The following is a 14639-nucleotide window of genomic DNA, read 5'->3' on the forward strand; positions in this document are numbered from 1 at the left end:
AAAACAATGCCTTATAAGTCAACCTTTTGACAAGTCACTATTTAAAACGAACGCAGTACTTGATGTTCATTTATTTCCATGATAATATATCGTCTACGTGCGGAAAACATGCAAAGATGTCATGTCAACACATGGAATATTATACATGCTTTTGGAATATTTTCCTGGAGACAGCGGTGCCCTTGAAACTCGTGTTGTTAGCGTGTTACTGGATGGATGTGGCCTGAGTGGCAGCTGCCTGCAGGCTGCTTGGACTCCCTCAACTGTCCCCGTGTGAAGCAGAACATCACATCCCTCCTGCGTCACTCTCCTCCCAGGCTTTGTCACCAGCCTGTGGGGAAGGTTCAGTCCTGCGGCCGCACTGCGGGCCACGTTACGTCCACGTCAACACGAAAAAATGCCCCAAAAATATATACATCTTGTATTGTGCTGAGTTTTGTTTCCTTATTCACTCTTTTAGATAACTTTTCATTTGACTTCTAAGCTTCTTACAAATGTCACAATAAGCAGAATTAGTTGGTTAAAAATGATTTTCAACACATTTGAAGGGATATCCCACGCCAACATAGCTGAAGTCAGCGTTTTCAACCAATTTTCTAACAGAATATATATATTTTTCCATTTAGTATCTAAGATACAACACAAGATGGCCAAGGCAGCTGATGTGAAAGGTCAATTATATTATATTAATATATCATTTTATTAAACCTTTTTCTGTCCGCTCATATTTTCCTAACATGTACAGTGGGGCAAAAAAGTATTTAGTCAGCCACCGATTGTGCAAGTTCTCCCACTTCAAATGATGACAGAGGTCTGTAATTTTCATCATAAGTACACTTCAACTGTGAGACAGAATGTGAAAAAAAATCCTGGAATTCACATTGTAGGAATTTTAAATTATTTATTTGTAAATTATGGGGGAAAATAAGTATTTGGTCACTTCAAAAAAGGAAAATCTCTGTCTCTCACAGACCTGTAACTTCTTCTTTAAGAAGCTCTTCTGTCCTCCACTCGTTACCTGTATTAATGGCACTTGTTTGAACTCGTTATCTGTATAAAAGACACCTGTCCACAGCCTCAAACAGTCAGACTCCAAACTCCACATTGGCCAAGACCAAAGAGCTGTCGAAAGACACCAGGGAAAGAATTGTAGACCTGCACCAGACTGGGAAAAGTGAATCTACAATAGGCAAGCAGCTTGGTGTGAAAAAAATCAACTGGAAGACATTTTCCCTCGATCTGGGGCTCCACGCAAGCTCTCATCCCGTGGGGTCAACATGATCAAGAGAACGGTGAGCAAAAATCCCAGAACCACACAGGGGGACCTGGTGAATGACCTGCAGAGAGCTGGGACCAAAGTAACAAAGGTTACCATCAGTAACACACAATGCCGACAGGGAATCAGATCCTGCAGTGCCGGATGTGTCCCCCTGCTTAAGCCAGTGCATGTCCAGGCCTGTCTGAAGTTTGCCAGAGAGCACATGGGAGAATGTCATGTGGTCAGATGAAACCAAAACAGAACTTTTTGGGATAAACTCAACTCGTCGTGTTTGGAGGAAGAATAATACTAAGTTGCATCCCAAGAACACCATACCTGCTGTGAAGCATGGGGGTGGAAACATCATGCTTTGGGGCTGTTTTTTCTGCTAAGGGGGACAGGACGACTGATCCTTGTTAAGGAAAGAATAAATGGGCCCATGTATTGTGAGATTTTGAGCCAAAACCTCCTTTCATCAGTGAGAGCTTTGAAGAAGAAACGTGGCTAGGTCTTCCATTAGGACAATGATCCCAAATACACCGCCCGGGCAACAAAGGAGTGGCTTCGTAAGAAACATTTGAAAGTCCTGGAGTGGCCTAGCCAGTCTCCAGACCTCAACCCCATAGAAAATCTGTGGAGGGAGTTGAAAGTCCGTGTTGCTCGGCGACAGCCCCAAAACATCACTGCTCTCGAGAAGATCTGCATAGAGGAATGGGCCAAAATACCAGCTACTGTGTGTGCAAACTTGGTAAAGACCTATAGTAATCGTTTGACCTCTGTTATTGCCAACAAAGGTTATATTACAAAGTATTGAGTTGAATTTTTGTGTTTGACCAAAAACTTATTTTCCACCGTAATTTACGAATAAATTCCTTAAAATTCCTAAAATGTGAATTTCTGGATTTTTTTTTTTACATTCTGTCTCTCACAGTTGAAGTGTACTTATGATGAAAATTACAGACCTCTGTCATCATTTGAAGTGGGAGAACTTGCACAATCGGTGGCTGACTAAATACTTTTTGCCCCACTGTGTGTATATATATATATATATATATATATATATATATATATATATACACATATATAAATATATAATCCATTTTCTACCGCTTGTCCCTCTTGGGGTCGCGGGGGGTCTGGAGCCTATCTCAGCTACGGGTTGCACTCTGCACATTTTTGGATACTTTACATTAGTTTTGGGTCATACTACAAATGTTGGTATCGATACAAAGCATCAATCAATCAATCAATCAATCAATGTTTACTTATATAGCCCTAAATCACGAGTGTCTCAAAGGGCTGCACAAGTCCCAACAACATCCTCGACTCAGTACTCACAAAAGCAGTATTGGTCATACTTTTGTGGGTTCTTCCGAGGATGTTGTAGTCGTAATGATTTGTGCAGTCCTTTGAGACATTTGTGATTTGGGGCTATATAAATAAACATTGATTGATTGATTGAAATATTGATTACAATAAACCGTAATCAGACAATCACAATATCTATCGGTATTTACATATTTTCCTTATTCTCTTTTATAAATACAAAGTGTATGATAAAGTAAATGGTGCAAAACAACTAAACCAAAGTAAGAATTACTATTAGCTCTTATTTCCTGAGTTTGTAAACAATAAAAACAAAAAATGTTTTTGTGATAGTAAAAAAAATATAAGACTAATCACTGTAGTATCGACCATATCCTGATACTATACTTGGTATCGTTTCTGTTGATAATTGTATTGATCCGCCCACCTGTTTACGTTCAAGTGGCGAGCATAGCTTCGTACGCTGTGTAGTGTAGCATGTTGAGCTATTGTCCATGCTCCAATGATAATAATACTTGGAAAAAAACAAACGGGCAAGCATTAGAGATTTTAAAACGTGATTTAAAGGGAGGGATGTTAGCAAATAGCAATGAAGCTACATTGCATTGAGGACGCGGTCGTATGCTTGCCGCCACCAAATTTTGCGGTACACAGCCAGAATGTGTCATCAACACTTATTATCACATTATAATGAGTAATACAAACAATTATCGGCCATTTATATCATTTATATCGTGCAATACTACTTCCTACTTTTTAAAACTGATTTTAAAGGACATCTAACCTCAGGTGGAGAAGGTCTTTGACTTAAATTGGTCAGATCTAGTCTTAGATTGGTCACACCTAGTTTAAGACTAGTCAGATCTAGTCTTAGATTGGTCACACCTAGTTTAAGACTAGTCAGATCTAGTCTTTGACTTAGATTGGTCACACCTAGTCTTAGACTGGTCAGATCTAGTCTTTGACTTAGATTGGCCAGGTCAAGTCTTTGACTTAGACTGGTCAGATCTAGTCTTTGACTTAGATTGGTCAGGTCAAGTCTTTGACTTAGATTGGTCAGATCTAGTCTTTGACTAAAATTGGTAACATCTAGTCTTTGACTTCAACTGGTCAGATCGAGTCTTTGACTTAAATTGGTCAGACCTAGTATTTGACTTAAATTGGTCAGATCTAGTCTTTGACTTAAATTGGTCAGATCTAGTCTTTGACTTACATTAGTCAGATCTAGTCTTTGACTTAGATTGGTCACATCTAGTCTTAGACTACAATTGGTCAGTTCTAGTCTTTGACTTAAATTGGTCAGTTCTAGTCTTTGACTTAGCTTGGCCAGATCTAGTCTTTGACTTAGATTAGTCACACCTAGTCTTAGACTGGTCAGATCTAGTCTTTGACTTACATTAGTCAGATCTAGTCTTTGACTTAGATTGGTCACATCTAGTCTTAGACTTAAATTGGTCAGTTCTAGTCTGACTTTAACTAGTCAGATTGAGTCTTTGACCTAAATTGGTCGGACCTAGTATTTGACTTAAATTGGTCAGAATTTGTCTTTGACTAAAATTGGTCACATCTAGTCTTTGACTTCAACTGGTCAGATCGAGTCTTTGACTTAAATTGGTCAGACCTAGTATTTGACTTAAATTGGTCAGATCTAGTCTTTGACTTAAATTGGTCAGTTCTAGTTTTTGACTTACATTAGTCAGATCTAGTCTTTGACTTAGATTGGTCACATCTAGTCTTAGACTACAATTGGTCAGTTCTAGTCTTTGACTTAAATTGGTCAGTTCTAGTCTTTGACTTAGCTTGGCCAGATCTAGTCTTTGACTTAGATTAGTCACACCTAGTCTTAGACTGGTCAGATCTAGTCTTTGACTTACATTAGTCAGATCTAGTCTTTGACTTAGATTGGTCACATCTAGTCTTAGACTTAAATTGGTCAGTTCTAGTCTGACTTTAACTAGTCAGATTGAGTCTTTGACCTAAATTGGTCGGACCTAGTATTTGACTTAAATTGGTCAGATCTAGTCTTTGACTAAAATTGGTCACATCTAGTCTTTGACTTCAACTGGTCAGATCGAGTCTTTGACTTAAATTGGTCGGACCTAGTATTTGACTTAAATTGGTCAGATCTAGTCTTTGACTTAAATTGGTCAGTTCTAGTTTCTGACTTAAATTGGTCAGTTCTAGTCTTTGACTTAAATTGGTCAGTTCTAGTCTTTGACTTAGCTTGGCCAGAACTAGTCTTTGACTTAGATTAGTCACACCTAGTCTTAGACTGGTCAGATCTAGTCTTTGACTTAGACTGGTCAGATCTAGTCTTTGACTTACATTAGTCAGATCTAGTCTTTGACTTAGATTGGTCACATCTAGTCTTAGACTTCAGTTGGTCAGTTCTAGTCTGACTTCAACTGGTCAGATCGAGTCTTTGACTTAAATTGGTCAGACCTATTATTTGACTTAAATTGGTCAGATCTAGTCTTTGACTTAAATTGGTCAGTTCTAGTTTTTGACTTAAATTGGTCAGTTCTACTCTTTGACTTAGCTTGGCCAGATCTAGTCTTTGACTTAGATTGGTCACACCTAGTCTTAGATTGGTTCCACCAAGTCTTAGACTTAGATTGGCCAAATCTAGTCTTTGACTTAGATTGGTCACGTCTCGTCTTAGATTGGTCACATCTAGTCTAAGATTGATCAGATCTAGTCTTTGACTTAGATTGGTCACATCTAGTCTAAAATGTATCATTTAGTCTTAGACTTAGATCGGTCTGATCTAGTTTTATAGTTAGATTGGTCACATTTACTCTTAGACTTAGAATGGCCAGATCTAGTCGTAGACTTAGATTGGCCAGATCTAATCTTTGACTTAGATAAGTCAGATGTAGTCTTTGACTTAGATCGGTCAGATCTAATCTTGGACTGGCCACATCTAGTCTTTGACTTAGATTGGTCAGATCTGGTCGTTGACTTAGATTGGTCATGTCTAGACTTAGATTGGTCATATCTAGTCTTTGACTTAGACTGGCCACATCTAGTCTTTGACTTAGATTGGTCAGATCTGGTCGTTGACTTAGATTGGTCATGTCTAGTCTTAGATTGGTCATATCTAGTCTTTGACTTGGACTGGCCACATCTAGTCTTTGACTTGGACTGGCCACATCTAGTCTTTGACTTAGATTGGTCAGATCTGGTCGTTGACTTAGATTGGTCATGTCTAGACTTAGATTGGTCATATCTAGTCTTTGACTTAGACTGGCCACATCTAGTCTTTGACTTAGATTGGTCAGATCTGGTCGTTGACTTAGATTGGTCATGTCTAGTCTTAGATTGGTCATATCTAGTCTTTGACTTGGATTGGTCACATTTAGTCAAAGACTGGTCAGATCTAGTCTTTGACTTAGACTGGTCTCATCTAGGCTTGGACTTAGATTAGTCAGATCTTGTATTTCAACAACAGCACTTAACGACAGCCGTTGGTATTGACAGAAGGATTGATTGTTTACATCTCAACAGGTGTTTTTTCACTACTATAGGGCGAAACCATCCTTGCACAGGAACACCTTCCTGGTTTGGGGGTTTAGTACCAGCTACTAGACTAGATGTGACCAATCAAAGTTTAAGACTAGATCTGACCAATCTAAGTCTATGAGCATGAACTGATGAAGCCTACTTGTCTTCCAAGACAAACCAAACAGTCCAGCTGCCATCAATTGAATGCAATGACCTCGATACATGAGAACATCCACAGACTCCTTCAGTTTCAGTAAGAATTGACCTACAAGATGAAGTGAGAAGGCCAAATCTTTTTTTGTTTGGCTCCTGACTTGTTTGCAGTTTATTGGCAAGTAAGCGAAGGCGGCGTCTTAATTAGCGAGCGTTGTTCCATGTGAGTTCCAAGGTACGTACGCTGCAAACACTTACTGAACAAAGCAAGTACATTTCATGCTAATCTATAAGCGTGTTGAGTGCTTATAGGCGCTAATCCAGGGATGTCACTTTCACTTTCATACATATCCTCGTTAAGTGGATCTGCACTTCATTATTTAGCCCACACAGGATATATATAAAGCGGCCAATGCATTAAGTACACCTGAAAGCTTTAGAACTAAATAAAACACAGAAAAACATTTTAAATGATATTTTCAGAAGCATTTATTTATGTAAATATATGTACCGTTTATTGCTAAATACACAATATTATCATCATTTGGATCATTTCTCTTAAAGAAAACAGCTTATGTGCCCATCATTACATTTATATTCATCAGGCACTTTCCCATCATGATCATAATTCATGTAGTAACTCAATGAGTGGCTGCTCTTTTTTGTACATTACAAGGATGCACTATTTGCTTTGAATGGAATAAAATCATAATAAAAAGATGAAGACATTCAGTGCAATAAACTTACGGAATATTTCTTGATTTTTCTTCTCCTATAACAGTGGTTCTTAACCTTGTCGCAGGTACAGAACCCCACCAGTTTCATATGTGCACACACCGAACCCTTCTTTAGTGAAAAATAAAATGTTTTTTTTTTCAAATTGAAGACAAAGTTATATGTTTTTTGCAACACTTTAGTATGAAGAACATATTCTAAGTAACAAAGACTTAATTTAGAGTTATTTGGACACTAGGGTAACATATTGTAAGTAATAAAGACTTAGAGTTATTTGGTTAGGGTTAGAGGGTTAGAGTTATAATAAGGCCATCAATAAGTACTTAATAATGACTAGTTAAGAGCCAATATGTTACTATGTTATGTTACAAGTTACAATGGCGCAGTGGGAGAGTGGCCGTGCGCAACCCGAGGGTCCCTGGTTCCAATCCCACCTAGTACCAACCTCGTCACGTTCGTTGTGTCCTGAGCAAGACACTTCACCCTTGCTCCTGATGGGTGCTGGTTGGCGGCTTGCATGGCAGCTCCCTCCATCGGTGTGTGAATGTGTGTGTGAATGGGTAAATGTGGAAGTAGTGTCAAAGCGCTTTGAGTACCTTGAAGGTAGAAAAGCGCTATACAAGTACAACCCATTTATCATTTATTTATCATTTACAATATGTTATGTTATGTACTATGTTATGTTACAATATGTTGGGGCGGTATAGCTCGGTTGGTAGAGTGGCCGTTCCAGCAACTTGAGGGTTGCAGGTTCGATTCCCGCTTCCGCCATCCTAGTCACTGCCGTTGTGTCCTTGGGCAAGACACTTTACCCACCCGCTCCCAGTGCCAGCCACACTGGTTTAAATGTAACTTAGATATTGGGTTTCACTATGTAAAGCGCGTTGAGTCAGTCGAGAAAAGCCCTATATAAATATAATTCAATTCACTAATTTGCATGTTAATAAGCAACTAATTAGTGGTGAATATGTTCCCCATACTAAAGTGTTACCATGTTTGTTTTACTGGTGCACAAAATGAAGCGTGCATGAACATCACCTTGTTCAAACAAGAAAACTAACAGTGCATAAACTCACAACAAATTACACACCTGCAAATCAGTCAGCTGTTGCCGTATCCGTAATATGCTGATAGGGAGAAGTTTGTATTTACACGATGAGTCGGGTGTGTTTTAACCACTGCCGAACCACTGAGGCCGACTAGGGTTCGATCGAACCCAGGTTAAGAATCACTGTCCTATAACGAGACCAAGTTCATGAAATATGAAAGGTAAAATGTGCACGGTGTAATATGACATGCATAATACTTTCCATTCACGAGGAGCAATTAAATAACAATGTACAGTATTTCATTCACAGTTCAAAAATACACTTTTCTTACAGCAGTTAAAGAAAAAGTCACATGACTATCCGGTTTTTGAAAGGGTTATTAGAACGCATGAAGCATTATTTAAAAAGGTAGCAGCCTCCCAATTTCTTTTTAAAGCATTTTTCAATTCATGTTTAATGTACTAAAGTGTGCAAGTGAGTTTGAAATATATGCCCACGGGATAGTGATGCACTGTGTACATGTGAGAATTGACTTGAAAAACTTCAGCAAACCCTGGTCTTGAAAGTACTCGGCAAATGACAAATGCTCATTTTAAATCTATGGTAATATTGTTTCGAAGCACAATAACAAACAGAGGAGGAATTAATGACACGCCAAATTGTACTTAGAAGCTCCCTCCTTTAAGTTATGGCGAGATGTGCTGTGTGTGTGCGTGTTGGAATATTGAACCTCAGTGCACATATTCATCATCGCTGACGTCTGAGTCATCGGCCTCCACCTCGCCTTCAATCACAGACTTCTTCCCTCGGCAGCACGACACCACCAGCCCGATGAGGAACACCTGCATCAAGAGAGGTAAAACACACGCTAATGAACGTGTAACGCAGAGGTCTTCAACAGGGGGTCCGCAATATAACTGCAGGGGGAGGGTCGTTAAAAGATTGGTTTACAAGACTATTTTTAATATATATTCCACCTGTACATTTTCCACACTAAATGTCTTTAGATACGCATGAAAGGGAATCTGCCCTTGTTTTAAATTTTATTTTCGTTTCCAACCATTATGAAAGACATTTTATTTTTTAATGCATTCTAACCCCTTTGTCCACAACTGCGTGAGCAAAGAGTCAAACAGTTTAAGAACAACATTTCTCAAAGTGCAATTGCAAGAAATTTAGGGATTTCAACATCTACGGTCCATAATATTATCAAAAGGTTCAGAGAATCTGGAGAAATCACTCCACGTAAGCGGCATGGCCGGAAACCAACATTGAATGACCGTGACTTTCGATCCCTCAGACGGCTCAGGAACACTTCATAAAACCACTGTCACTAAATACAGTTCTTCGCTACATCAGTAAGTGCAAGTTAAAGCTCTCCTGTGCAAAGCGAAAGCCATTTACCAACAACATCCAGAAACGCCGCCGGATTCTCTGGACCCGAGATCATCTAAGATGGACTGATGCAAAGTGGAAAAGTGTTCTGTGGTCTGACGAGTCCACATTTCAAATTGTTTTTGGAAATTTGTGTCATCCGTACCAAAGGGAAAGCGAACCATCCAGATTGTTTACGACGCAAAGTTCAAAAGCCAGCATTTGTGATGGTATGGGGGTGCATTAGTGCCTAAGGCATGGGTAACTTACACATCTGTGAAAGCACCATTAATGCTAAAAGGTACAAACAGGTTTTGGAACAACATATGCTGCCATCTAAGCGCCATCTTTTTCATGGACGCCCCTGCTTATTTCAGCAAGAAAAATTTCAGCCACATTCAGCACGTGTTACAACGCCGTGGCTTCCTAAAAAAAGAGTGCAGGTACTTTCCTGGCCCGCCTGCAGTCCAGACCTGTCTCCCATCGAAAATGTGTGGCGCATTATGAAGCGTAAAATACGACAGCGGAGACCCCGGACTGTTGAATCACTGGAACTCTACATAAAACAAGAATGGGAAATAATTCCACTTTCAAAACTTTAACAATTAGTTTCCTCAGTTCCCAAACGTTTATTGATTGTTGTTAAAAGAAAAGGTGATGTAACACAGTGGTGAACATGCCCTTTCCCAACTACTTTGGCACGTGTTGCAGCCATTAATTTCTAAGTTAATTATTATTTGCAAAAAAAAAATTAAGTCTATGAGTTTGAACATCAAATATCTTGTCTTTGTAGTGCATTCAACTGAATATGGGTTGCAAAGGATTTGCACATCATTGTATTCCATTTATATTTACATCAAATACAATTTCCCAACTCATATGGAAACGGGGTTTGTATTTTAAACAGTATATCCTGCCCTTTTCCGGCTTCTAGGACGTAACTACGTACGTATTTAACAAATTCACACCCTTTAGCTTTGGGGGTCGTTAACTAATAATAGCGATTTGGATAGCTAGTGTGAGCTGTCATTGAATGTATATTCTATCGATACAAAACAACACGGCACATTTTCTGTTGCTTCTCTTGGACTGCTTTTGTATGGGTGCACTCGCTTTCTGCGCGTACATATTGACGAGACCGGGTGGGTGGCCGCCGTAAACTGCAAACATTTTATTAAGGCCAGTAAAATATTTAACTAGACAAACTTAGTAACTGTGAAAAATACAGACAATTGTCAAACAAATGTGTTCTGTTAAACCACTAATGGTAACACAAGCTAGCCAATGGTGTTATTGTTATATTGTTTGCTTTGAAAGATGTAATAACTGTGAGCAAGTTGCAAACAGCACCTTTAAATAGTGCAATCATCTGCACAAAGAACGTTCTTATGATGCATTGATAACCATTACATCATAATGGCAGGGCTCGCCGGTTGATTGATTTGAATAAATATCAACATATTGCTGGTATGTTCATGTGTGGATTGCACATTTCTACTACTTTGGGTTTATAGCCCAACTATTTCATTTTTTAAAGTCGGATTAATCACACTTTTGAATTTGGATTAAACATGATTAATAACAGGTTATTACTCGCTAGCATTATTTCAAATAACTTTTAAAAAAAAAAGCCTTATATTTGGAAATATATGTAATTTTGTCAAAATGTAATACAGGAACATTTTGAAGGTGTTTTACTGAAATGCATCATTGCTCAAAACTTGGTAATATCTTAATTCCATTTTGGGTGTATTTTGAAGTGAAGTTACATGTGACCATCCGTGGTTAAAGGAGTATATAGTTAAAATAAATGGTGTGATTATTCTGCGTATGTACATGATTAATGTGAAATTTTTTTGTGATTAATCCCGAGTTAACTTGGTATTTTTGACAGCCCTAATTTCAACACATATATTGTTATTTTGTTATTTACGACATATAATGCTATTTTTGACAGCCCTAATTTGTTGTAATTGTTATTTACCACATATATTGTTATTTTTCACAGCCCTAGTTTCAACACATATTGATGCTAGGTGCGCACAACCAACCAATCAGCACCAATTTAGTTATAAAATGTATAAAGTCAACAGAGTTCAACATAAAACGTTTCCGACAGGGCAGGGGTCAGGAACCTTTTTGGCTGAGAGAGCAAAAAAGCCAAATATTTTGAAATATATTTCCGTAAGAGCCATATAATATTTTTTTTAACACTGAACACAACTAAACGCGTGCATTTTTAAGTAAAACCAACATTTCTAGAGTATAATAAGTCTCTTATTCTTTGTCATAACATTGTTATTCTGAAGCTAACTATGGAGGGGGCGTGGCCTGCGGGCCTGCAACGCTAGGTGCGTAGATGGCCCACCTGGGCCTTGTTATCTAATCACCTGTCGCTCTGTTATAAGCAGCAGCCAGGAGGAGAGATAGGGTTGGGGCTGGAAATACAATTGCTGGAAAACAACTGAGAGATTTATTGAAAAATAAAACAATATTGTAACCCTGAAACAGGCTCTCATGTCGGGGCTTGGGGGTCTGAAGAACCCCCAGGAGGGCAAGCCCCACACTAACCAATAATAAATAAATAACTTCTTACCATTGACGCAACTTTTTGAACAGGTGCGGTAGGAAATGGATGGACGGATTAAAAATTCATGAGAACAATTCATATTTTGAACATTATTTTTAACACTAATTACAAGTGGAATTATTCATTACTTATCATGTTTAGCAACATCAGCTCAGATTTATCAGAGAGCCAGATGCAGTCATCAAAAGAGCCACATCTGGCTCTAGAGCCATAGGTTCCCTACCCCTGCGATAGGGGATCGTTTCATTTATTATGATACTCTATAATACTGCTATATACAGTCGTGGTCAAAAGTTTACATACACATGTAAAGAACATAATGTCATGGCTGTCTTGAGTTTCCAATAATTTCTACAATTCCTCTTTTATTAATTTATTATGGGTCTACTGAAAATGTGACCAAATCTGCTGGGTCAAAAGTATACATACAGCTTTGTTAATATTTGGTTACATGTCCCTTGGCAAGTTTTACTGCAAAAAGGTGCTTTTGGCAGCCCTCCACAGCTCAATATTTGTTTCATCTGATCACGGAACTTTCCTCCAGAGGATCTTATTTTTATCCATGTGATGTCAGATGAAACGAAAATTGAGCTGTTTGGCCACAATACCCAGCAATGTTTGGAGGAGAAAAGGAGAGGCATTTTATCCCAGGAACACCAAACCTACCGTCAACCATGGTGGTGGTAGTGTAATGCTCTTGGCCTGTTTTGCTGCCAATGGTACAAAGAGTAAATGGGACAATAAAAAAGGAGGATTACTTCCAAATTCTTCAGGACAACCTAAAATCATCAGCCCAGGGTTGGGTCTTGGGCACAGTTGGGTGTTCCAATAGGACAACACAGTGAAAGTGGAGATAATCATTGACTTCAGGAATGTCACAGCTCCAACATCCCCCTTCTCTATTGTGGACTCCTTCCGTTTCTTCGGCACCACCATCACCCGGGACCTCAAGTGGGGGCCGACCATCCCTCATCAAGAAGGCCCAGCAGAGGATGTACTTCCTACGGCAGCTGAGGAAACTTAAGGTGCTGACCGAGATGCCGGTGCAGTTCTACTGAGCTCTCATCGAGTCCATCCTCCCCTCCTCCGTCACTGTGTGGTTCCCCGGCAAGCATCGACTGCAGCGCATCATACGTGTTGCTGAGAAGGTTATTGGCTGCAAGCTCCCATCCCTCCAGGACCTTGAGGCGTGTGGCTCGGATCACATTTGACTCTTCTCACCCTGGACACAAACTATTCTCCCCTCAGGCAGGAGACTACGGTCCGTCCAGACCCACACCTCCTGCCACCTGAACAGTTTTTTCCTCTCAGCAATCAGGCACATGAACAATAACAAGATCTGATAGCTCAGTTACAGCTCACCTATTCTGTGTTATGTGTTTTATGTTGCACGATTGCACAAAAAAATATTCCTAGTTTGTGAACCCATTGCAAGCAATGGCAATAAAAAATTATTCTGATTCTGACAATGACCCCAAACACACGTCAAAAGTGGTAAAGGAATGGCTAAATCAGGCTATATGCAAAAAGTCAGTGTTCAAAAACAAGAATAAAAAATACAAAACTTAGGGGTATCTAATTTGAACTAAGCAAAATTATCTGCCAATAGAACAAGAAAATTTGGCTTGTCAAGACTTTCCAAAATAGGTAAAATTAGCTAACCTCAATGCCCCCAAAAATACCTTAAAATAAGTATATTATCACTAATAACAACTGTACTACTATATGAGTACGTATTTTCTTTTGTTTCATTGAAATCAAAACAGCAAAGTCAATTTGCCTGTCATCTGTTTTAATATGAGACACAATTGTGTCAAAGTCAATATATTTTTTTCATGCTTAAAATAAGAAATTATTACTTTGAAAAAACAGTTTTATACTTGTGAATGTTGATGACACAACTTTGCAACACTTGATATTCTAGTTTCAAGCATGTTTTACTCAATATAGGGCATAAAATCTCAGCAACAAGCTGTAATACCTTACTGAAATAATTTAGGACCAAATCCCTTAAAACAAGTAAAACAACTTAACAAAAAAATCTGCTTAGTGAGAAGAATGATCTTATCAGACAGAAAATAAGCGAATATCACCCTTATTTAAGATATTTAATCTTACTTAGATTTTAGTTTTTGCAGTGTAGAAATAAGGTTTTAGAATGGCCTTCCCAACGTCCTGACTTAAACGTGTGGACAATGCTGAAGAAACAAGTCCATGTCAGAAAACCAACAAATTTACCTCATCTGCACTAATTTTGTCAAGAGGAGTGATCAAAAATTCAACCAGAAGCTTGTGGATGGCTACCAAAGGCGCCTTCTTGCAGTGAAACTTGCCAAGGGACATGTAACCAAATATTAACATTGCTGTATGTATACTTTTGACCCAGCAGATTTGGTCACATTTTCAGTAGACCCATAATAAATTCATAAAAGAAGAAAACTTCATAAATGTTTTTGTATGTGGCCCAATCACTCTATCGCAAAAAAATAGGAGTTGTAGAAATTATTGGAAACTTTTGACCATGACTGTAAATATGCCCATCCATCCATTTTCTACCGCTTATTCCCTTTGGGGTCAAGAGGGTACAGATTTGGTCACATTTTCAGTAGACCCATAATAAATTCATAAAAGAAGAAAACTTCATAAATGT

At 38.7% G+C, this 14639-nt stretch overlaps 1 protein-coding gene across 1 annotated transcript in view; it reads right to left on the reverse strand.

The window, feature by feature from the left end:
- Window positions 1-6705: 6705 nt before the first annotated feature.
- lmbrd1 (LMBR1 domain containing 1) overlaps window positions 6706-14639 on the reverse strand; it is a 111477-nt gene continuing 103543 nt past the window's right edge. Inside the window, exon 16 of the mRNA XM_061910393.1 lies at window positions 6706-8867. Within this exon, the coding sequence (XP_061766377.1) occupies window positions 8757-8867 (111 nt within the window). The 3' untranslated portion in view covers window positions 6706-8756. The remainder of the gene's footprint in view (window positions 8868-14639) is intronic.

The sequence above is a fragment of the Nerophis ophidion genome, linkage group LG09, assembly GCF_033978795.1.
Source record: "Nerophis ophidion isolate RoL-2023_Sa linkage group LG09, RoL_Noph_v1.0, whole genome shotgun sequence".
Lineage (NCBI taxonomy): Eukaryota > Metazoa > Chordata > Actinopteri > Syngnathiformes > Syngnathidae > Nerophis > Nerophis ophidion.